We start from the raw sequence: 24,321 nt of genomic DNA on the forward strand, positions 1-24,321 counted from the left end.
AACTTAGTACATCTTCAGGCAAGAACCATTCCACAAAGCATATGGCCATCTACTTCCCTGTCATGGAAAAAACTTCCAGTGGCTCATCCTTGTGAACAGGTCATTTCTGAATATCCTCTGTCTTTGTATATGTAAAATGTCTCTCTGAGGTGTCTCTCCCTTTAAGAAATAAAGGGACTGGTTTATCACCTGACGGGGAATAGTGGAAAAGAGCAGGGGAAAAATATCAATTCTGTATACAATGCAGCAACAAACATAAACATTCTATATTGTTCCCTGACCTTTCACTTAATTTTGAATTGTAAATGGTTACTGACTGCAGAAAAGGAGGAAGATAAATATAAACAATGAGAAACTTTTCTGCTCTATGAGTTCAGTTGCAAATCCCAAATCTTTATGCTTGAAAGTAATTTTTTCTTCATAATGAATCTGGAATGCCTAAAAGTTGTGGGAAATTTGTTCCCCGGCTTAATACTAAACTGAAATATGATCCTTTGGTCTTTAACTGGGAACATCTGGTAGAAAACTCTACTGGTCAAAATCTACTAGCTAAAAAAGACCATAATACATTTCCACAGTTAGAGAATTACGCATGTTTTATATAAAAGCATTAATGACACTACAAAGCACTCAACACTTAGAGCAAAGGCAAATATTATTTTGTAAGGCATGAAGGAAAGATACATCATTGCAATTTAAAATGAATTTTATGGCAATAAAGTAACATACTTTTTTTAAAATACAGAGCCAAATTAAAATATAGCCAAACCTAAACTGTCAAACTCCTTAAAGCAAGAGATCAGACAATTATGTCAAATATGTTTAATTTTTTTCAAAATAACTGATGGCAAAATAAAATATTTACATCATGTCATACTGTGTAAACATGTAACATCACTGTACAAAGAAATATACATGCAAAATAAAGCAAAAGATTTAACTAAAACAATAAAGGAAAATAATACACAAACATAATGATAATGAGGTTGGTATGAATACATATCCAGTTTTGAAGTCAGTTGTTTTGTTTTAAAAAGTTTCTGTACAACTTTACAAAAAAACCAAAAAAAAACAAAAAAAAAAAAAAAAAAAAAAAAAAAAACCAAAAAAAAACAAAAAAAGAAAAAAGAAAAAAAAAGAATAAATAGGATACAGTGGAAGCCACAAAGCTCAAAACTAACCCAAGCTAGGTTATGGCTTAACACCCATATATCTAACTTTTGTGGGATGTCGGCTTGGTTTCCTTAAACATGGCATTTCACGCAAACATAGATGACAACACACCCATATGAACTCAGTGATGCACAGAAAACCATCTCTGTCTTTTTAAATATCTCACACTAATACTACTTCAATCTTAAAAACAGTTACTAAGACAATTACATTACATGTCCAATTCTTCTCATCTGACTGTTACTTTCCAAATGTATTCTTCACCAAAGACCACAAGATTAATTTGTTCATTTCACAGAAAGAAGTAAAAAAACAGATTTGAAAATTCTAAAAAGTAGTTAAGTGTTGAGACTGATTTGGGGAAAGTCAGACTTTGGCATTTTAAATATAATATTAAATTTTAAAAAGTGTCACTCTACTTCTTAACCAGTTTGACATTTGGGATAGGAATCTCTCTCTCTTCAATTTTTATTTTTAACAATCCTTAAAACTGACTGGTCTTGACTAAATTCTATGCTAACCCTCATCTTAAACTAATGACAGTGTGGTACAACACACCCGCCCATGCCCACCCAGAACCCCCAGTCACACAAACAAAACCATAAAGCTCACCGTACTAAGTATGTGCTTTTTCTATATATTTATTACAGTTACAACAGAGGTCCTCATAAATAGTTGCATAAAATGTTAAAGCCACAACATTGCACATGATATGAAAGAAAACAAAATCCCAAATGAGTGCATTTACAGTATTTCATCCTGCTGTATACTGCTTGACAATTGGGTCAGCAAGCTGGGCACCAACCCAAAGTTCTTTTCTAGGGGGACAGTGACTACTGACCCAAACTGAAGACCCGCACAGTGGTATACCACCATTTAGGAAGGAGAGGGGAGAAAGGATAAGAGGAGGGGGAAAAAAATTACAGACCGAAGGCAGGTAACAGTCTATATACAAGTAAGGCCTACATTTTATCAGAGCAAAACAATTCATTCTATTTGTATGCAAAATCTTTTGAGGTTGGATGCACTTAAAAGCAGAGTCTGATCTCAGTGCACTGCTACGTGAGATACATACAGGCGAGGCAACTGGAAAGCTCTAGGACCAAGTGAAAACCAGATGTTATAAATGGAGGCCGTACCAATGGGCAGCCATTTTGGTGAGTCTTCTCCAGGCATGATCTGATTTTTGTTTAACACCAGTGCTTTAAACATAGGCATTTCTTCCTTGAATAAATCTTGAAAACGGTAGCTAAGTTCACTTGCAAAATTCAACTCGTTTATTAAAAAAACTATTTATTTTTATTTTTTTTGCAGAAACCTGAATAAAATACTGTTGCTGTATCGCTTGTGACTGCTTTTTGCTGAGTACAGTGCTATTGTCCTCCACCCCCGTGAAGTCTGCATCTCCAGTCCCCCGCGCCGCCCTGCGTGGGTCCCTGTGGAATGCATTTGCACACGAACATTCACTAGCAGCTGGTTGGCTTGGGGTTTGCTTTCCTCAAAATTCAAGTCAACAGCTGATTGGCAGAAGGAGTCTATCTCCAGTCTGATTGATTGGCAGGAGGAGTCCATCTCCAGTCTGATTGATTGGCAGGTGAAAGAGAATGAGAGAGAACTTCAAGCAAGGTCAAACTCTTGGCAAGAGCCTGCTCTGTAAGAAGTTTTTAATGCTACGGATGGGTCGAACATCATTCTGGTGTTTTCGCCGCTCAATGAACGAAGTCAGTCTGGATATATCAATGCTCTCATCACTTTTGCTGTTCCCCAGCTGCAGCCATTGCTCCTGGAGGGCCAGTGCAGCCGAGGGACGCTTAGCTGGGTCATCCTGAAGTAGGAAGCATACAAAATCTTTGGCCTTCTGGCTAACTCCTTTGAAGTAGTCATCTGGGAAACTAAAGTCTAAGCGGCAAATATTCAGGCAAGTTTCCTCTACACTTTCATCCAGGAAAGGAGAGACGCCACTAAGAAGGACATAAGTGAGCACTCCAATGCTCCAAACATCTGAAGTGAGTGAAACAGGATTTCCAAGAATAATTTCAGGAGCTGCAAACTCTGGGTTTCCAAGTAACTGGTGGATATAATACGTGGTATTGAGCTGGACTGCATCTCCAAAGTCAGCCAGTTTTATTGTTGGCTTAGTGGAACTCTGGTCCACCAAAATATTTTCAGGCTAGAAAACATAAAAAGGAAAAGTTAAAATGTCTTTTTTCAAGTCAGTCTAACACACATTTAATAATCCAACTTAACTGCTTCCCAGCTAGTGTGGTCAGCTCTAGAACATAAGTAGCTGCACTCTGTAAGGATCACTGCAGAAGGCCAGCTCTGCAAAGCTTTGAGGCAGTCTTAACAAGGCTTCCCCAGTCCAACCAGCAGGTGGGCTCTTGCCTCAATGTGCTTCAGCTGCTGGCGCTATATTTTTTCCAGGAAATATAGTTCTGCCCAGTTAATACTTCAGTTGTTCGTGACAGCAGCTTTGCAAAGCTTCACAGGAACTGTGTTTCAAAACTTAAGCTTAAGGAACAGCAATTACAAATAGAGGGTGAATAAAGCAACTGTTCCATCTGTTTTATGACAGAGACAACAGAACCCTTGCATTTAAAGACTGGAAGACTTTGTAGACATTTGCATGATGCTTTCAACAGAAACCAGCTTTATTTGGCAACTCTTTCATGTAATGCAGTTGTACAGATGGAAGACAAGCCCTGTTAGGAGACGATGGCAGCAGAAGATCCTGTTGGATGCACATGACTTCAAGAGAACTGCCCCATTATTGGTGAGCTGAAAGTGGAATTATGTCTACAGTTTTATTTCTAAAGCTACTGCTGCTGTAGCTGTAATCTCTGCAAAGTAAGAGCAACTTACCTACAACTAGTTTTTTATTATTTCATCTGTATGTGAGACCAGAAAAAGTACTGCTGAACTCTGTATAGTACACTAGGAAAAACTTAATGGTATGAAGACCCCAAACTGATTCTGTTTGGAAAACAGAAGTACATGGATGGGCAAGACTCAGGCTTTTTGCTTTTTCTCACAATGACCCCATTTGGCTAAAGAGACCCTGCCTACAAAAATGACTTACCAATGCTAAAATTATTATTCACATGCAGGTGAAAAAAAAAAGTGTAAAGAGTAAGTTTTTAATTATTATTTACATTAAGACCTTCTTACATAGTCTTTTTTTACTAGAATGCATCAAACCCTTGTGGCTCAAGTAACACACAAAGGGAAGAACAAAGGCCCAAAGAAGCACCATTCATGTAGATATCACAGCCCTCAAAGTGCAAAGATGAGAAACATTTTTGCAGCAGAAGAGGAAAAGCAGTCTCTTTCACAACAAACTCTATGCTTCTTGAGAAAGAAACTGATTGTTGCTGCAGGCTTATCAGAAAATAAGTAAGTAAATAAATAAATAATCAACCAAAAGTTTCTATTAGCAATTATTCCCAGCACAAAGAGCCACACAGGGCAGGTAAGCTGTAAGGAGAAAGCATAGGGAATTGAAAGTTTCTGCTTTGCTGGCTATGACTCATCTAAAGCATTTGGGAATGGAGCCCCAAGCCATATCCCTCACGACTCGCAAAGCATTTCACAGTTCTGTGTTCCCAGCTGCAGGTTTTCCAGCAGAAGGAGATTTAATGATGCACACTGCCCAGAATCCCATTAACACCTCACCTTTAGGTCCAAATGTGCTATTCTGCAGTTATGAAGATACTGCACAGCTTCCAGAATCTCTCCCAGGTAGAGTCTGATCTTCCCTTCTGTGAGGTTTCCCCATCGCACGACGTAGTCTAGAAGGCGACCCTGGTCAGCCCTGTTAGAATTACAAAGGTTGTATTTTGGATTAATCCATACGTAAGAACTGAAAAAAAAAAAAAAACAAAAAAACAACAAAAACTAAGAGGTTACAGGCTACAGCAGTAACTGTAGCCTGCAGAGCTTACATGACAGAGGACCTAGGGTATGAAAAGATTTCACATCAAACTACCAGATCACAACATTCCTAATTCACTTTTGCAGCCATTTGATACAAAAAAACTGTTGAACCTTCAGACTAAGATAATCATCCACATGTCAAATTAATATCTCTGTTTTCTTCTGAGTATTAAACTCAACATTTTAGTAACAGCATTAGACAGCTGCAGTATTTTATTTAGGTGCTTTCAAACCACTATGAAATTTTAGAGTTCCTTATTCATAAACTACCATAAATGCCCCACCCAGAAAGCCAGGTGTAAAATAGCATTTTACAGATAATTTAGAGTCCACACACATTTCTAACACTAGTATGTAGTTGGTGGAGGTCTCAAAGGTATCAAGAAGGCCAATGAGCTGGGGATGCTGGAGATTCTGCATGACTCCAAGTTCATGGGTAACCTGGTCTCGCTTCATCAACTTCTTATTCACAAACTTAGTGGCTACTGCTCGCTTGGTTCCCTTCTGGTCACACTTCTTAACGACAGAAAATCTGCCCCTGGAACACAAACAACAAAAGGAAAGAATTAACCAAGAGATGCAATAAAATACTTTTACTTGAAAGATACACTCCAAGAGATCTAATTTTAGATCTCTAATAAGTAAGTTACCCTTACAGAGAAGGTTCTGGGCATGAGAATTTTCAGTAGATGCATCTACTATAAATTGTGTCTGTAGAAACTTGACAGGGATCTGTTACATCACACTTGCAGACAACTTGTCAGAGTAATAACCAGCTTTCAAAGGTCATCATTATGTTGGACAACTGTATATTCTACATTATTTTGCCCATTTTCAGACTTCTTCTGTCTGTAGTTTTCATTCCGTAAATAAGAAGGTTTAGGAGAACTTCACTACAGAAGCAGTGTCAGTCACTGTAAGCCATGCTTAAAAAAAATAAATCCCTTCATCTATGATACCACTTCGGCCTAATTGCATTCTGTTTATGCAGTGCCCTCTAGTGCTGGCAAAATTTTTGCTTCCTCACTTCTATTTAATCCAACAACATTCTGGCCTTTTAGGCTCATACATTAAATATTTATCAAGGTGAATTTAATTTTTGAAAGAGAAGTCAGTATTTTAACACAGACAGCTTTGGAGATCAGCATACAGAACGCACCTGCCAAGCTCAGCCACTTCACTATAGTGGGAATCAAAGTTGTCTTTCCAGATTACCATGATCCCATCACTTCCAGGACCTAAAAAACAAAAAAGAGAAGGACAGTACGTCCAAGATTTAATATACTCAGATCCCTTGGCTATGAGGGGAATCACTACATTTTATTAATCCCCATATGACACACAGGGTGGCAAGCAGGACAAACTGGATTATACACCAAGGCAGCCCAGCCAATGCAGTAGAGCAAATTCTATAGTGGAAACAATTCAGGTTACAGTGGAAACTGTCTGTACAGGAATGAGTAACCTTAGCAAGCTGAGGGAAACAGTGAAAAGAGAAGACATCTAACATTATATCTCATAATCCATAATACACTGGAAAAAAAATTGTCCAGGCAGTGTAGCAGCCACCTTAGAAAGCAACTCTTATTTTTCAAGAAACACCAGTATAAAGACCAATTTTTTCCTTTCAGCCTCTTTTATATATTGCAACACACTCATCCAAGGGTTTAGCTACTGTCTGTCGTGGGTCAGTGAGAAGGAAGTGCCTGAAATAATCACCTCAGTATGCTGTCAGTAAGGCACTTACTGTGGCTACCAATAGGTGGGGCTCAAAGTGGCACCACTGAATTTAAACCACCCATAAATTTCAGATGATATTAGAAAGGGACACATCTTTCTGAGTCTGGTTTAAAATTCCAGGAAAAGAGCAAAGCTCTTTGAAAAAAAGGGAAGAAAGACTATTTTGAAGAGGTTTGGGACAACTGTAGAAGTCCCCATATCAGCTGAGACACTTCATGTCTTGGGATTTTTATGTGAGTGAATTTGAGACAGAGCCATTGTGCTAAAATCTATGAATTAATTCTCAGCAATGAAAAAATACATGGGCCTCACAATAGACTAAAGGACCCAGATGGCATCAATTGTTATGAATGTCCTTGTAAGAAAATTTGTGATCCTCCTGTGTATATTTTCCCTATTTCTAAAAATGGAGAATTATGAACACTTAGGAGAAGGATAAGTGAATGTACGAACACCACGAACACCAAAACTTATCACTATGTCATCACACACATCAAGTAAAAATCTTTTTTCTCCTTTGCTGTCTGCCCACAGAACGCATGCATTTTTTCATCTTTGCACGTTTCCTTTTCATTCCTCACAAACATTCAGGTTCCCTTGCTTCAGGTACTGAAATAGTTTAACTGCAGATCAACGACGCAAGACAAGAACTAGTTGTACGTTCTCCTAAACACTGTGGCTTTACAATTCAAGCAAAGGACAAAAATAAATTACAAAGTAATGCTACTCTTTTCTTATCTGTACACTTTAGAAATTATGTTAGCATAGTAACATTCACTGAAACTAAACTAAAAATGCTGATAATAAAATATGATTTTATCACTGTGTTTGAACTAGTACTGGGCAATATATTACAGGTAAAAAGGCTTGTTATCAATACTCCATTAACAAAGGGGTGCCCAGGAGCTGAGCTTTTCTTTTTACTGTTGTGTGATTGTAAGCAGGCTTTAGGAGAAGGCAGAGACAGGGCTACCTAAAACTCGTAGACTGGCGGAGGAAGAAACCGAACCCATGTCGTTTGCAGCTATGCACGTGTAGATACCATCGTCTTCCGCAGTGACGCCAACGATTTTCAGCGACGCCTCTCCCAGGTCACTGCGAAACACAACAGCGGCTGTTAATTTTACAGTAACTTCACAGACCTTAAGCTAGGAAAATCAGACAGAGTCAGGTTGATATTGCCTATACCTCTCATTCTCCAGCCCTTGTCTCTCTCTGGATGAACATTACTAACCCTGCCCTGCCATATCAGAAGCGTCCAACAGAACCTGAGCACTTTGTGTCCATCCAGTATCTTGGGAAGTCCTACAGATTACTAGAAAAACACCCTGACTGACACTGTCTCACCATGTCTAGGCTCTACTGTTGAAACAATCAAATCCTTCCCCCGTTTCTTCCTGCTTCCTTTACCTACTTCAAGTCTTTGGAAGGCATATTGAGACAAATATCCATCATTGTTCTTTCTGAAAGGTTTGTTTCCATCTGTGACTCCCAGGAAGTATAAGCTGATCAATCACTAGTGCTTTCAGAGCATTCACCCCTTGTAAGAGAGTGCTTGCCCTTCAACACAAAAGGCACACTTCATCATAACTCTGGAGACCTTAGAATCTGGGAGAATGAGGATGGAAGGAAACTAGAAAGGACTTAAGTTTACTCTCTGCTCCAGGGCAGTGACAGCATTAAGCTAGGTAATACCAGAGCAGAAAGACTCTGAAGAGTGATGCTGTCACGTCAGTAGGAAGCAGAAGCTTCTTTGCAAAACACTGTAGTGTGATCTGAAAGCCACTAATGGAAATAGGGGACTGGCAGGATCTCCCACAGTACTGGCAAGTCACAACACACTGTTCTGTTTCAAGGACCAGGTCAGTGTGACAGAACCACAATGGCTTCTGCAATAGCTAACCAGAAAGAGCAGATTTCTTTTGTTTTTAAAAATCAATGATTATAACATTTTGTTACCTTAGCCACATACAGAATTTACAGAACATTTCTAGAAAATCTCAGTGGTGACGTATTTTTGTCTGAGAGCAATCCTCATTCCTCAAAGCCAAACGCTGTCCTGCCCCAGCGGTGCAAATTAAAAATGCACCAGTTTCAGCAGTTCCTGCTGAACATGACACAAATTACCTGTACGAAATGCTGTGATGACCGTCATTGCTCAGTGTATTATGATCAGGACCTTTCCAAGTAACTGAGGCCTTGGGGCGACCACAGACTTTACACCTAAGCACGATGGTCTCTCCTGTCTCACATGTTACCTCACCCAATGGGATTATAAACTCTGGGGGAACTGGAAAAAGAGAATGAATGGCATTAGGTAAACTGAAGCAAATACATTTAATTTCTATTCCTTGCACTGTTTTCTATGAGATGAAGTAGTACTTTAGATTCCCAAGGTGTATATATCCCCTGCCCTTGGGGATATATACATGCCCCTTGCTGGGGGTCTACAAAGCTACTGAATTTTTCTTTGCATGAACTTGGACACAACACTACTGTGGTGCCACAGATAACCCTGAAGACTACCATGGTGAACCAAACACCCAGTTTATGGTGAGGGAAGTCTACACTGAAAAGTATTTAAGGATATGCTCAGCTAGGCTATCTTAATATTCAGCCAAGTTTGCAAAAGAGAACACAGAACACTTCATCTACTGAAGCACCATAGTACTTTCCCTTTTCCAGAAGTGAAACTCAGAAAGTTTGTCTATAAAGCTAAAACCCCAGTTTGACTCTAACCCCAATGAGCCAATATCTTCGTCCTGATCTGCCTCTGCACTGGAGTGTTCGTAGGGTGCAAGATAAAAAATAAAGCAGCTCCAACTCCTGGCCTTGTTACTTTGCAAATTCAGCAAGGCCTCATTTCCACATAGAACACATCATATGGTCCTTGTGTTTTATGTTGTTTTGGATTTGTGAACAATAAAAGTGTTTCTTGCATCTTAAAAAAGAAATATTTCATTCTACCTTATCTAAAAAGAGCCTATAAATATTTTTGTAGAAAGCACTCAGTTCCTGACATAATTCATATCAAGCAAATAATGTTTTAATCAAATTTATTGATTGAAACTTTTAAAAATTAAAGCAACTTACCATCATAAATGTAATTTGGGTTGAGAAGCTGAAAAGGAGAAATTAAAGAATTAATGTCCTGATAATCTTATAATAACTTAAAGAATGGTAGAAAACCAAGCACAGAGATGGATCAAAGTTAGCTGTACCCACAAAACCCAAGAAACATCTGAACACCACAATTTCTGCACCACTCTATTTTTTTTGCAGTATCTTTTGCTTTGTATGATGCTTTCAGGTTCAAAGGTTATAACTTCCTGTTTTCAAATCTGGCAAAACCTGTCCACTAAAGTCACTGCTGCCTTTGATTCCTTTCTGTGAAGGTCTGACAGAAGCTACTTTTAAAGAAATCCCAACCTGCCTTCTTTTGGAAACTACATCTTTGGACACTTACTTTTACAGAAACCTTGTTGGCAAGTCCTTCTCGGGATTTGCGATAACCATTTTCTAGCTTGCCTTCCCTTTTGCCGTCTTTATCTTTTTTCTCAGATTTCTTCCTTAATCGGAGTGCTGTGTGCCAAGACGTTGACTTCCTGAACACAGAACATGAAACTGATCAATTCTTTTCAACTCCCTGTTATGTCCTATACTATCTAGTTCTATGTGGCATTGGAAAAGTACGTCAAAATATTATTTCTATGTATTGCAGTACAGTACAAAGAAATACATTAAGTATTCCATAAGGTATGCCACCTTTGGCTAGAACTGTGAACAAGCTAGTAATGTAGTCTGAAGTTCAGTATTCCTTGAAATCATTGCTTGAATGGTAAACTTTCTATATTAAAATGCAAACTGTCAATCAAACTGAGCAACAACCAGTATGAAACCCATACCAAATTCAGCCTTACAAAAGCTTTACACAAAATTCAAACTTTGATACAATTTCTTCCATTGCAGATATGAGAGAGTTGTTCCTAGCATGAAGTCATTTTCAATAGCTTTGTGGCTTAAAGCAGATATCTAGGAACTCTGAAATCTTGTTTTATTTGAACAAACATTCCCTGTTTTGCTAGACAAAGGTATCTAGACTGGCAACTCATTCTATTAAATAAATCAGTTAAAACAAGTTATTTCTGCTCTTAGATAAGGCATTCTATTCCCAGAAGATTAGGCTATTGCAGCTTTTTAATAAAGAATATGTGCTTCTGGGATCTTTCTTACTAGCTTGTATTTTGATGTTTGCTAAGGGACCTCTCCAGTACTCGTTCTACTTGTTGTTCATTTATTTCTCCATGATCACATCAACTTCTGGCCTTCAAGGTCCAAAGCCTTCTATAAACTGGAGGTTTTCTTCCTTCCTTCCCTTCTATGCACACCCAGACACTCACTTGATGGTTCCATCAGGGTTGTCAATGATGATTGCACTGGTATGCCCCAAGACATAGCCGGGAATCCAGCCCTCGGCTGCAGGGCACTGATCGGTGGCGGCTCTGAACACCAAAAACATGTTCTGTTGGTTGCTGGCTAGAATCTGCACGACCTCTCCTTGGTAGACATTTATCTCATCCTCCTTCACTGCCGTGTAATCGTGTGTCACCAGCATGGTGGAGATATTGCTACTGCTGCTACTTTCACTCTGCAAGCGTCAATCAGAAGCAGAGAGAGCAGGGGAAAAAAAAAAGAACCAAGTTTAAAACTCATGAAGAAGACAGGCTGCTCTTGGCCTGCCCCATTACCTACCTAATCCAGTTGGTTTAAACTGTAGTCAAAGAAAAGAGCAATGTTTTCTCTTTTAAAGCTGCCTGTGTCTGTTTATCTTGTGCATTAGTCTGATACTTGAACATCTTCATGTATTGCTGCTGCACAAATTTATTCTCAATACAGTTACTTAATATCATTTCCTTTAACTAAGAGTTAACTATTCATAAATCTCAACCAATCTTCCTTTCAAGCTCAGACACTGAGCCTTGCATATTCATCAGGCATCAAAACTACAGTACAAGCATGTAAGACAGTTTATCATGGTCTAGTATGTTCTGTTTCAAAATCATAGTCATAAACTCATAATCACTGGAAACTCCAACAATGAAAAATACAAGTAGCCTTTCCTAGCACTATTTGTCAGATCTCAGACACTGGCCTTCTGCACACAAAACATGACAAACTACAGAAGAAGAAAACAGGCTTTTGACAGCATCTCTCAAAACCACAAGACTTATCTCTGTCTGCATCTGTATGATGAGGTTTATTCCTTTAAATGCAGAAGATGAAATAAATTACTGAAATGAGAAATTATTAATTTGATGGTCAAAATAGACCCACTAAACTCTAAGAATCCCTTCTAATTGATTAGTGACTAAGATAGCTGAGTGTTGTTACCTGCTTATCATACACTCTCAACTACTGTTCATGATTTTGTTCATTTCACCAGAACGCATTTGTGAAAAGCTAGTTATGGATGAGAAGGCATATATTCAAAATCATATTACTTTCAGAACAAAAAGCCTTTTCTCTTGACCATGATCCTACTGGAAATTATTATTTTTTCAAAGTAAGACTTACATTGTCCATTTGCATCTACTGAGGTTTAATACATGAGGTTTAATGCCGAGGTTTAAAACATGAGGTTTAATAAATGGAAGGGTGAAAACTATTATCAGATTACACAACCTACTCCCTCAGCAATTCTTTCTTGTAACAAGTTAAAACGAAGGTGAATGGCCTATGAATGATGTGGCATGAAGTGTGTGTGTGTGCCTGTCTTTTGACTCTGTTCTTACTTCAAACTATTTCAGGTCACTCAGTGCCAGTGAGGGCTCCCTATGGCTCAGCAGAAGCTGAGCTGAAGAAGGAAATGAGTATCCATATCCTGGGTACTCCTACTGCATATAGAGCAGAACCACATTAGTACCACACATGTGCTAGTAGCCAATGAAAGGTTTGGCACACAGGATGGTGGCTGGTTTTGGATGCCAAGAAATAGCATCATTTTTTTTTTTCTCAAAACTGTCAAATATTTCTCAAATATTGAGGAGATGCAGCAGGGGTCAGTTGACTGCATGGTGCACTGGGAGCCCTGATCACTGTGTTCTCTTGCAATCTGCTAAAGGCCTTAGACAAGTCACTCCATCTCTCTGTGCCTGTACTTCCCTGAGGACCCTGGCTGAGAAACCAAGACATTTTGAATGGAACAGGCTCAGATTACTAATTCATAGCATGTTTAACACCCTGATGCTTGGAGTGCCAGTGACTCTGTGTTCTAGCTGGACTGTTATATTCAACTGAGTGACTCAAATCTTCTTTTTGCTGTATTAGAATGATGAAGCATATGCCACCTCAGTGAGAAAGATCTCATTGTGGATTTTAACTCTACTAAAGGATATTTAAATTAATTTCAGATGCTGTATTTCCAATGGGAGAACTCATTTCTTCTAGTTTAGAGGATGGCATGCATGGCCTTTTGTATTAGTATGTCCGTTCTATTCTATACCGTTGATTCAGGCAAATTGGGAACAGCTGAACCAAAGAAATTGTCTCATTTTCAGTCATTATTTAAATTAGGATGATAGCTTGCTACATTCTTTTACCTAGATGAAAAACAACTCTACTCAGAAAAAGCAGCTTTTGTTGACTCCTCATTTTAAGACTTATAAGGGAAGATGAAAGGAGGTTGCAATATCAACCTAAGCCTCAAACCTTGCCCCACACACTATTCCTGAACATACTGTTTCTTAGCATCCAGCAGAATTTGTGTAACTGCAAGACTGACCTTTCTATAACATAACATTTCTTTCTGACATTTAAGTCATGAAGGATCATAATAAACTCTGAATACTTCTTAGGTTCAACAGGGAAAGTTAAATCTGTTAAATAAACAATTGTCTGGTAACTACTAAGTGACAAATGTTCTTGAGAATGTGTTTATACCAGAATTCATTCTCACCACGGAAAGATAGCCTTTCCTTTTGCCTTCCAAGGAAGTAATTATTCTTGCACAGTGATGTTTTCTTGCTGAAAGTACTTCTGGTCGTCACTGACCTCAACTATGGGATTAGAGGAGAATCTACAAACAAAATATAAAAAATTCCTCCCATATTCCTCAACTAGCAAAACTTACTCCTTTTACTTCTTAGATGTAATTTTTCCTTAAGTAATTGACCATAGCCATATGTGCATGTGAATTTGCATATACAAATGGTTAAATTAAAATAAACCTTCACAACCCATTTTCTCCAACTTGTTCTCTGTGGTGTGAAATCCTGCCGCTTGGTCTAGAAATGAGGACTTATGGCCAATCTCAATTACCAAATAAAACAGTTATATAGCTGTGAAGCAGAAGGCATGCATTCCAACATTATGTTTTACAGTGAGATAAAAACAAGCAATGGTGTCTTTGCTGAGATAGTATCAAAATCCAAATGTTTTGAAAACTCAGTGCCATCCCATCTTTCCCTTTCTCTTTTTTTAATTCAACAACCTGAATTAGTATTATGCAAGTACCACCATCTTGATTCACACACTATGCAGTAAATGCAAAATACTCAAATTACCCCAGATTTTGCATTACATTACATCACATTTTGCTAGACTGAAGATAAACACAAGACAGAGCTTAACCAAATAAAAAGCTGAAGGAAGATCAGGATAAAAATACAAAACATGCAAAGCATAATTTCTTTTCTTCTGAAGCTATTATAAAAGTAAGTGTAAGAACTAAGAAGTCTAGACAGCTTTGTGTGTTAAACAGTTCTATAAAGAAATGCATGCATTTAAAAAAGGTCCAGCAAGTTAGGTGATTTGCAAAACTGGTACTGCATACCTTTTGTGAGAGAGTGGAAAAACAAACATTCATTAACACAATGCTTAGTGAGAGAAAAATCAAACGTGAGTTTAAAAAGAAAGGCACCATAACCTGCCTACCACATCCATGGCAAATGCCTCAACATTTTTGCTTTATATTTGCACATGCCCCCGTGATTGCTGTTGCTTTCCTGATGGACGTTATTAGAGATAACGTAGATTCTGTTGATAGCCCAGATTTCTGCACAAAACACACCAAGTGCACACTAAGAGGCTGAATCTCCAGAAACATGAAACCAGTTCTTCTTACAAAGGAGAAAAGACAAGTGGAGCAGGTAATTGTTTTGGTTGTAGTAGAAGTAAGATTATTGTCATTAGGTTTTGTTGGCCTATTTGGAGTGGATTGCAGAAAGCTTTCTTGATCAAACACAGGATTTAAAAAGAGATTGATGTACAACAACTAAGGCTAAAGGAGAAGGGGAAAAAAAAATTAAGAAAAAAACCCCCAAGCAGCCCAGGGAACGTAGATGTCTCCAGAAGTTAAAACTCAACAGGACAATGGTGGCAAATTTGTGCGTGAAAGGGAAAAACGCCCCAAGGCAATCTGCCAAAATCCTGAAGTCAGATTAAAGTGCTGGCACAATGCATACCCCAAGGTGCTCTGGCTTCAGCATGTTAATTATGTGCCTTCAAATTAGAGACGAAAAAAGCAAGGACAGCAAGTTAGTAGGTATCAGCCTAGTGATCTATGTTTTCAGCAGAGGCAGAAATCGGCTCTAATGTTAGCAGTTGCTTTTGTGTCTGTATACATAGCCAGGTCTGCATGTATACACACACACAGGTAGACACTGTTGGTCTTTTAATGTGCAGAAGATACCGGAACAGTTGATTATTTCAGAGCAGTACAGCACCGGAGAGCCAGAAGTTAGTACGGAGAATGATGGCAACGCACAGAAAGGGAGCATGGAAGGTTTTAGAAGAGCTTGCAGGACAGAGGTGCTCCGCTCTTACCCCATTACTCTGGGTGGAGTGAACTGACTGCTCGCTGGTCGAGGAGCATGTGCTCATGCGGTCTGTGTCCTTGCTGTGTGAAGAGTGGCGGTGGACCTGCCGCTGGAGGGAGTCATTGTCCCCAGGGAAAGTGAAGGAGCCAGGGCGGCTGGCAGGGGATGCTGGGATGGAGCTCCAAAAGGAGCCCTTCTGCAGGGGGCTGCTGGGTGGAAAGGTTTCCTTGCCAAAAGGAGAAGGGAAAGTCGTGGACAGAGGAGAGTTCATTGGAGAGATGGCTCCTGGCCTTGGCTTCCCAAGCGTCAGTGATCCTATGCTGTTTCTTGTTCGACTGTCCTCTGATATTCCACGTGAGTCTTTATGGGCTCCATCAGCTGAGCCATAAATGTTTCCTGCTGTCTTCCTGGGACTTTCAGTAAGTTTCATCTTGGGAATGTGTTCGGCTTCTCTCTGAGGACCGTCGGGCTCTGCACTGGGAGGGTGCCTGTCTGGCTGGCTCAGGCCAGTTTCTAAGGAGGTGTTGTAGTGTGGCAGGGAGTGATTGTGAATGGACATACCTGACATCTTGTCTGCCTCTGCTTGGGCCGAGGCTGCAGAGGAGACCAGGACTGGGGAATGGTGTCTGACAGGCTGGGGGATCCGGGATGGCCGGCTACGGCTGGAGCTGGGGATGCCAGTACAGCTGCTGGGGCCGCCGCTGTTAGCGCTGCTGCTCCCGCCGCTGCCTCCACCACCGCTGTGGTTCCTCTGGTACTCGATCGGGGACGTCAAGGCTGCAGCGGGGGCGAGGGGGAGGCGGTCAGGGGAAAGGGAGCAGGAAAGGGAACAGGAATAGTTTAAAACAGACATGTCTACTGGCAAAAAGGGGAGTGCTGTTCAAATCAATTTCCTTAGCAGTGGAAAGACGCCGCAGACTTCAGGTCACTTTTCTCTATCTAACCTTCATGATCTGCTGTATCTACCTATATATTAAAGATTAAAAATCTGAAACTAAGAAGAAATGTTTTCCTCTAGGATCACACTGCCAGTCAGCAGCCAAGTTGGGAAAAAACAGGTGTGACTCCACATTCTCTATTTGTTGTTACTCATTACAACTGTTTAAAAAAATCTAGGTTGAGACAATACCCGGTAGATATAAAAATAGGAGCAAGAACCTTCTGGTGTCACAGCAGACAACACCACCTTCTACTTTTCTCCTGCAGAATCTGAACGTTGTTGCCACAGTAAGATGCAACAACAATGGCCACCAAAACAATAGAAGCAAAACATATTCTGAATAGATGCTTAACATTCCACTTGGGTTTAGCCTTTAAAAGCTTGCAATTGCTTAAAAGGGGTACACAAGCTCTCAACGGATGGCACCTATCTCGATTCACTCCTACAAAACATTTGGAAAATTTCACCAAGAGAACACCATGTAAATTCAGACTACCACTCTTATAATAAATGCAAGCATCTGTTCTGAAGCAGAAATGCGGCACGTATCCCCCAACTGTTCTGTATTAGCTCAGGAAAAAGGCAACTTGCAAAACATTTCAAAGCCAAGAAAAAAGAGATAAGAGAAAAGTCATCCAATTCTGAACTTTCAGTAAAAGAAAATAGTTTACCATTTAAAAAGTTGCGCTGGTTTTCCAAAATTTGGTTAATTTCATGGATCCATAACTGGCGGACTCCCGGACTGGCAGAATGCAAAATAAAGGTCTCCGTGACATCGCCCGTTCTTGATGTTAGTGCAAATTTACATGGATCGCTGTCCACGTTTTCCTCCAGGGAAAGGCAACTCACCTTCATGAAAAAAACCAACATGTATTTTATGGGAAACATACCTTTAAAATCTCTTTCTTAGGAGTTCAGAGTCAGATCTTCAAATGATAAACACTCATTCCTTTAGTAAAATAATACCATGAAATGAAGTTACTTAATTCCAGTAAACTAAGAATTAGTGTACAGCTTCCTGACACACCGTGCCTGAACAATCTCCCGCAGATCAGCATGGCTCAATGTTCTCCATCCCTCACTCTCCTTTCAGATTAGTTAAAATGCTGAGCCTGCTATGGAGCTCTCTCTACCACTGGCCCTCACCAAAGACTTCAGCTGCAGATGCAGCAATGCCTTGGACCCAGCTGTTCAGCCAGAGCTATAAACAGCTGGTTCAGGTGGCAGGCAGAGCACCAAGGTGAATTAGGGGAAGCAGGGTCCACCCAAAACACTTCATGAGGGCTGCTGAGCCCTAATATTATCAGGTTTTTTCAGGAAAAGCTTGAAGTGGGGAAATGCTTTTCTTATTTGAGGAAGAGCCAACACATCTAAGAAGGTCGCACTACCTACAAATATTATCTACATATTTGGGTATCAGAAAGGATACAAAAAGAGTTATTATCTCTACTCGCAATGACTTTGCAATATGGTGTACGTACAGCACAGGGCTGAAAACGAAACTTGTTGAATGCTTGTCCAGCACTTTGTGGCACAACACTTGCTTTGACATGCTTCATGCAGAAGCATCAGAGTACTGGGATCCAAAGATCTTCACTTAACATCGGAGTGAGAATAAATTTAGTAGGAAGTAATTTCAGGAAATGACTGACACCTCACTGTGCTCTATGATTGCACTAGATCTAGATGTCACTAGTGACTGCCCACAGAATGAGAAACTGTTACCTTAGCAGAGTTTGTGCAGGACACACAAAAGACTCACACACAACAGTTACCTTGATACTGTTTTTAAACAAGAATCCGGGCATGGAGAAACCTTTCTTTTTATCTAGCAGCTCACTGAAAATGACAATCTGCTCAAACAGGAAGACCCGTCTCTCCTTGCAGCGTGGCAGAAGTCCCGCATCCTGGTCTGTAACCAAGAATGTGTCCTGGAGCAGGAGCTTACCCTGGGCTACAATTTTACCCTAAACACAGAGGCAAGAAAAAACACATTTAGTGAAGTTTTTTCTTTTTTTTCCCCAGTCAACCTTTTTGCTCACATGTTCATGACAAATAGCTTTGTGTATTTCCCACCTTCCAACTGTCATTGACCATTATATATTCCGTTCTCCTATACACAAGATATTCTTGTGCTCTTTGTCAAAAAAACCCCAAAAGCCAACATGAAAAAGAAAAAAATCCTAACAAAACAAAAAAACAGACCAAGCCCCAAAAATCCACTCTACCCTTTTCAACTCATTCTGCATTTTGAGGCTTGGAACACTAAGGCTTTTATTTCTCTGTTCTGAATAACTCCAGCAGTTACTCATATATTCTTCCAGGGTGAGTAGAATAGAATAGTAGAAAATCTGCTGAGTAGGGGCAGAATTCAAGTTCATGTCTGCATCACAGAATATAAAGAGCTTTGCAAATAGAACATGGGGCTGTGGCCTGGCTGATGCATCCTGCTTCAGTAGCCAATTTCCATCTCTTCCAGACTTAGCAAAACAAGGAGGGCTACGGTTGCCTCAAGTACATTGATTGAACTTACTGATTCCTCCTTTGTCTACACTACTGAAGTGAGGTCTGCTCACCTTGCTGATAACTGATTATTTTACTATTTTTCAAGCCTTTAGCCAACAAGCAAACTGTAGTAAGACTGGCCCTTTCGTGATTTTCCCTAGTGCGCATGACACAGCAGGTAACGTTTCCCAGGGAAAAGTCCTTGGCAGAGCTAGGACTTGATTTTTCATTTACTGCTTTTTGCACCAGCTAACCAGATAGTGAGGAAGCGCTGAACACATTTCTCCTCACAATATTAATGGTTAATTTCTAGAGGACCTGACAAAATCTCTAAGCAAAACTCCAGCAAACTTACATCAAATCCTTGCAGGCGGCCAACATTCATCATGTCATTACACCGTTTTGGTACTATACACATGACCTCTACAGCTTTCTGTTCAAGACAAATAAAAAGTCAAAGCTTTATTTTCCAAACGAGTTAGCAGCGTAAAATTTTATTTCATTTAATATGGTTGCTTTAGAACAGAAATTCAAGACATAAACGTTTATAATCACTTTCTCAGGAAGATCAGAAAAGGAAAGTGACTCTGCCAAAACAAAAGAAGTTCAGAGTTAAAAGAATTCATATCACTAAGAGAAAATGTCTCAAGTACCTCTAGTTCTGTTGTGTCAAGATTAGCTTTTTTAGAATACTTGAGGAAGTCCTGAAAAAGAAAAAAAATAATCAAGCAATATTTCTTTTCTCATTAATCATCAACAAGAAATCTTAGAAAATGTGAATTTTTTATCCTCTATCAGAATATGACAGACTGAAGACAATAATTTGGATTTAGCTCATACAAAAACATATGCTAAGGCAATGACCTCTCTGCTACACAGAGTTGCTCTTCAGTAAACACTTATGTGATACTAAAATTGCAGATGTAGCTGGAGCAGCTGTGCTGAGTCCCAACAACTTGTATCATGTTAGCATCTGAAAACAGTTGGGAGTTCCTCCTCTCATTCCTATGACACTGGTACAAATTTTAAACATTTCCATGGCCTAAATATTTGGTATTTAACTGTTAAAAGAAAAAAAAATTGCCCAAGGCATCTACTGCAATTTTTATAACTATCTAAATGTGCTCAGAAAATAATCATAAGGCATTGCTTACAAATCTGGGCTCTGTTAGGGAAAGGGATGGAAAATCATCACCAGTAATTAAAAAAGAAAGTCTATCTGTTAACACATCTATAACACATCCATTAACACAACTCATTCATCTCACATCACTTTACCTTTAGTAACAGCTGGTATTTCATAATTCTCTGCACAGGTTTTATTAGCAAGTCCGTGAGCTGAAGTCTGTGGCCCAGGCGTTGCTTTAGATCCTGAAAGTTGTAAAACAAACATTTTTGTTTGTTCAGTTAGAAAGACCTTTGTTTTGTTGAGTCAGAAGTACAGCATACATATCAGTATATGGAGATAAATAAATAAATAAACAAGCCCAAGGATATATCAGTATTATCACACCAGAAATTGGCAAAAATCAGAAAACAATCTAATCTTTGGTTAGCAAAAGCTGGAGTCCTTCCCCTTATCACCCTTGCTCCCAAGGTATTCCCTTCTGCAAGCATCTTTCATGACAAGGCTTCAGAGTGAAATGTAATTTTTCAGTCATAGGTTGTATACAGCCTATTTTCAACACTGATCTCTGCTTATCCAGAATTGACATTCTATATAAAACACACTGGTAACTGCCTTGGCTAAGGCTACTTAGGATAAGACTCTACTGATTAATTAGTATCTTATACCTAACCTTTAGTTTTCATCTCTAGGAGTCTGTATCAGATTTGAGAAATCAGAACAGAAATGGCAAGAAATTGTAATTTAAAACACTAACAACAATATCTGCTGCTTTTTTTTTTTTGGTTTGGTTTTTTTTCTGGTCTGATCAACAGATTTGATAATCCTTCACCTCACCTATTCTCTCTCATGAACTTACCTCAAAAAACGTATCAATGTATTCTGAGACAATGTGCTCAGACTTTGGTTTGTTTTGGCAGTAAACTATGTACATGTGCAACCTTCTTTCCTAGAGGGACAAACATACAGAATGATACATCATTATCAAGAAAAACACATGCCAGAATGAAATGGAGCATTATTTTAAGAAGTACAGCAGTTCCAATGTATGAAGCTAAGCAGAACCCTTAAAGGAAAAGAAGCAGTTACATATGCAGAAATTACAGATCTGAAAACACAATTATTTGGGAACATCATTATGATTTTAGAAAGGCAACACAAGTGAAAAAAAAATTCCCACAGCTATAAATCTTCCTGAATGACAGGTGTTCAGAGATGACAGCTCAGCAGGTTCCCCAATAAAGTTTAGCATAAAAATGGTTATATTTTTCTTTTACCAAGAGCCATGGAAGGTCCGACAAGATGACCCCACAGTGATCCCTTCCAACCTTAACCATTCTGTGATTCTGTAATGGAGCCTTTGAAATAGAGTATTTTTTATTCTATTTTAATAAACTGATTATTATTGAAATTTATTAGAATAATTACTTCCTCCTGTTTACATGTACAGAATAGTTAGGAGAAAACTTCCATGTCTTTTATTTAGTATTGGCTGTCCTACTGGAGTTTGAGTGGGGATGTAGGTGATGAAACCTGGAAATGGAAGCTCTAGCATTTTTTAACTCTGATTCTTTATCTTGTGCATGTGCTTTCAACACCAAAGCAACAGGAAAAGAGAGAGGAAATAACTTCTGCCTTTAAGATTTATTCCTGATTACTGACATTTATTCTTGATTACTGTTAAGAAGTACAGACATACTTGAAATCTTTCCTATCACTTTGCTAGACTTGTTTGCTGTTAGAGGCTTTGCTTCCCAGCAATTTACAGAGTACTGGCCGGTGAAGATAAATGGTAAAAAAGAAATGAAAAGATAAGGTGGAGATTGGAAAGGACACAGGACACAGATTAAGAACGGGAACTGAATCATTGTGTTCTAGCAGATCTAGTGTTTTGCTAGAGGATGCTGTAATAGCATCACAGCTTGCCTTTCCATCTGGAGTGGTAAAGGTGCCTTTCAAAGGCAACTCAATTACAAATAATACCAGGAGAAAGTAAAACAGCAATCAGAAACAGGGAGAACTACTTCCTACAGGTTTCCCACTTTGCGAGCGACAAATTCTCAGAAGGGGGAAGGATACAGAACTAGAACATGCTCAAACTGGAAAAAGAATGAGCCTTTCTATTTTTATTTCTTATATTCCATGCTATTGCATGGATACCTGGGATTAGAAGGCAAGTGTCATATGAAATGACGATTCCCTTGCACTGAAGTGTAACTGACTAGAAAAATGGGGCCCATGTTCATGCTCTCTCTCCACAGGAAGGTATTGGGGAAAAAGACTAGAACATTTACTTCTCCTGTTTATAAGCTCTTAAAAGCTACCTCTCCACCTCTTACAGGTGAAGAATATTGTACAGCACTTTCTTAATTGTGTTGTACTTAATAGTCAAACATGTTGGTCAGTAGCAGCAACAGAGTTTGCCAACCAAGACATCTGCACTTACATGTTTAACAAACAGGGATCCCAGCTTTTCTGGATCTTCAAGGCACTTCTCCAACTCTCCTAAAAAGAAGCTGAACATAAACAGAATAAACACTTTTTTTTTTTCTGACAGCATACATTATAGCAACAACTAATTGCAAGGCAAAGAGGTCTTACTGCAAGGCAAGACACTTTTGTGTCCCCTATCAGCAGCATTGGATATTAATGTATGTCCAAACTGACAACGGTAACAGCGTAATATTTCAATATAGCTTTTTAAAGTGACATGCTAAATTCATGCAAAGATGAAAAAAAACCTAGTATTCACTAATAAAATTATTAAATTTCATATATATTGATTTAAAGCTTTCCCCATTCTAGTCTTCTGAATGCTTGAGATGCTAATATTGCCATGCTAACCACCCCTAACAAATCCTTTAGACTGTATTGTTACAAAGAAAGCAATGTACAATATTCTGTCAATACCAGAGATCTTCAGCTGAAGTAGTTGCTATATATATATATATATATATATACACATACATGCATCCTTCTTTAAAGCAAATCTTCACGCCAACATTTTTAAGCTGAAGTTACTTTTTCTACAGCTTAAAGCACTAAACCAACTGCATTTACCTTGTATCTGAATACCTGAGGAAATAATTCCTAAAGTCAGTCTAACATTTTTTAGGTACAATACGTACTCTCTGTGCCAGTCATAAATCTGGTGAATGTTTCCAAATACAATCTTGTCTTTGCCTTTCATATCATCAGGTACGCCATCTTCCTTCATAAGTGCCATGTAACCCTGCAACAGTCCAAGTGAATTCACTGTGAACATACTTACTTAGAAAAACCCGAATTGTCTTTTAATCCCCCTTTTCACAGAAAATTTTGAATGGCGACAACTTGTTTGGGACACAAAGCCAAACCAGAAAACTCTTTTCTAACACAGCATAACATAAAGCAAAGACACAAACTATCACAAATTAGGTGAGTGCTAGAAAAACAAATTCGCTGTTGAATTTAGCCTGCATGAACGGGCTCAAAGCATGAAGGAAACTTCCACAGCCCTTCTCCTTAATGCCTGAAGGAGCTGCAATGCCTTGCCAAGAGGGGTTGTTCCTGAATAAATGTCAGAGCCACTGAAGTGGCTTCTTGCTGTTTTGCTCTGTCTCTTATTTCACTTGCGCTAACCCCACACCAAAGTGCACTGAGGAGGAAACTGCCCATGGGACTTCACTCCATGGACTACTGCTTGCACCATGAGCAAACCAAACACAAAAAATTAAAAATCAATTCTGTTAGCAAGCATTCTCGCTGTAATAAAGTTCCTCTTACATTTTCCCTTAGTCCCATCTTATTTTTGGTGTCCACACAGCTGTCTTACTGAGCAATTCTACCATATAGTTAGATTGGGAGTGCTTTAAAATTTTTAAACGTTCATGCAACTCTATTCCTTTTTTCCCCCCAATAGTCCTATTCCTAAATAGCCAGGTCTGGTTTTGGTTTGCTAAGTATGTTTTGATGTTCAGCATTTTCATCAGAAATTATGTTGTTATTTACAAGAATACATCTAATTACAGACTCCTAATGCACCCTTTAAATACTGTAAAAATGCTATCACAATGCTGATCTTTCTTTCCCTCCCTACCTCCAAAACT

General features: G+C 39.0%; 1 protein-coding gene and 1 long non-coding RNA gene across 2 annotated transcripts in view; one reads left to right on the forward strand and one right to left on the reverse strand.

The window, feature by feature from the left end:
- Nucleotides 1–1,019: 1,019 nt before the first annotated feature.
- Nucleotides 1,020–24,321, reverse strand: part of TRIO (trio Rho guanine nucleotide exchange factor) — a gene marked incomplete at its 5' end in the record, with an annotated part of 243,148 nt that continues 219,846 nt past the window's right edge. The window contains 18 exons of the mRNA XM_083866631.1: nt 1,020–3,343; nt 4,846–4,984; nt 5,444–5,644; nt 6,266–6,344; nt 7,820–7,941; nt 8,974–9,136; nt 9,940–9,967; nt 10,313–10,451; nt 11,247–11,494; nt 15,670–16,439; nt 17,274–17,451; nt 18,378–18,569; nt 19,463–19,540; nt 19,761–19,811; nt 20,386–20,478; nt 21,093–21,182; nt 22,680–22,749; nt 23,362–23,465. Of these exons, the coding sequence (XP_083722757.1) occupies nt 2,801–3,343; nt 4,846–4,984; nt 5,444–5,644; nt 6,266–6,344; nt 7,820–7,941; nt 8,974–9,136; nt 9,940–9,967; nt 10,313–10,451; nt 11,247–11,494; nt 15,670–16,439; nt 17,274–17,451; nt 18,378–18,569; nt 19,463–19,540; nt 19,761–19,811; nt 20,386–20,478; nt 21,093–21,182; nt 22,680–22,749; nt 23,362–23,465 (3,288 nt within the window). The 3' untranslated portion in view covers nt 1,020–2,800. The remainder of the gene's footprint in view (nt 3,344–4,845; nt 4,985–5,443; nt 5,645–6,265; nt 6,345–7,819; nt 7,942–8,973; nt 9,137–9,939; nt 9,968–10,312; nt 10,452–11,246; nt 11,495–15,669; nt 16,440–17,273; nt 17,452–18,377; nt 18,570–19,462; nt 19,541–19,760; nt 19,812–20,385; nt 20,479–21,092; nt 21,183–22,679; nt 22,750–23,361; nt 23,466–24,321) is intronic.
- The window catches only part of LOC310912290, a 174,552-nt gene continuing 151,297 nt past the window's right edge, over nt 1,067–24,321 (forward strand). Inside the window, exon 1 of the long non-coding RNA XR_014590642.1 lies at nt 1,067–1,154. This is a non-coding gene — a long non-coding RNA (uncharacterized lncRNA). The remainder of the gene's footprint in view (nt 1,155–24,321) is intronic.

This window comes from Zosterops lateralis, assembly GCF_965231275.1.
Source record: "Zosterops lateralis genome assembly, chromosome: 1".
NCBI classification, from domain to species: Eukaryota; Metazoa; Chordata; class Aves; order Passeriformes; family Zosteropidae; genus Zosterops; species Zosterops lateralis.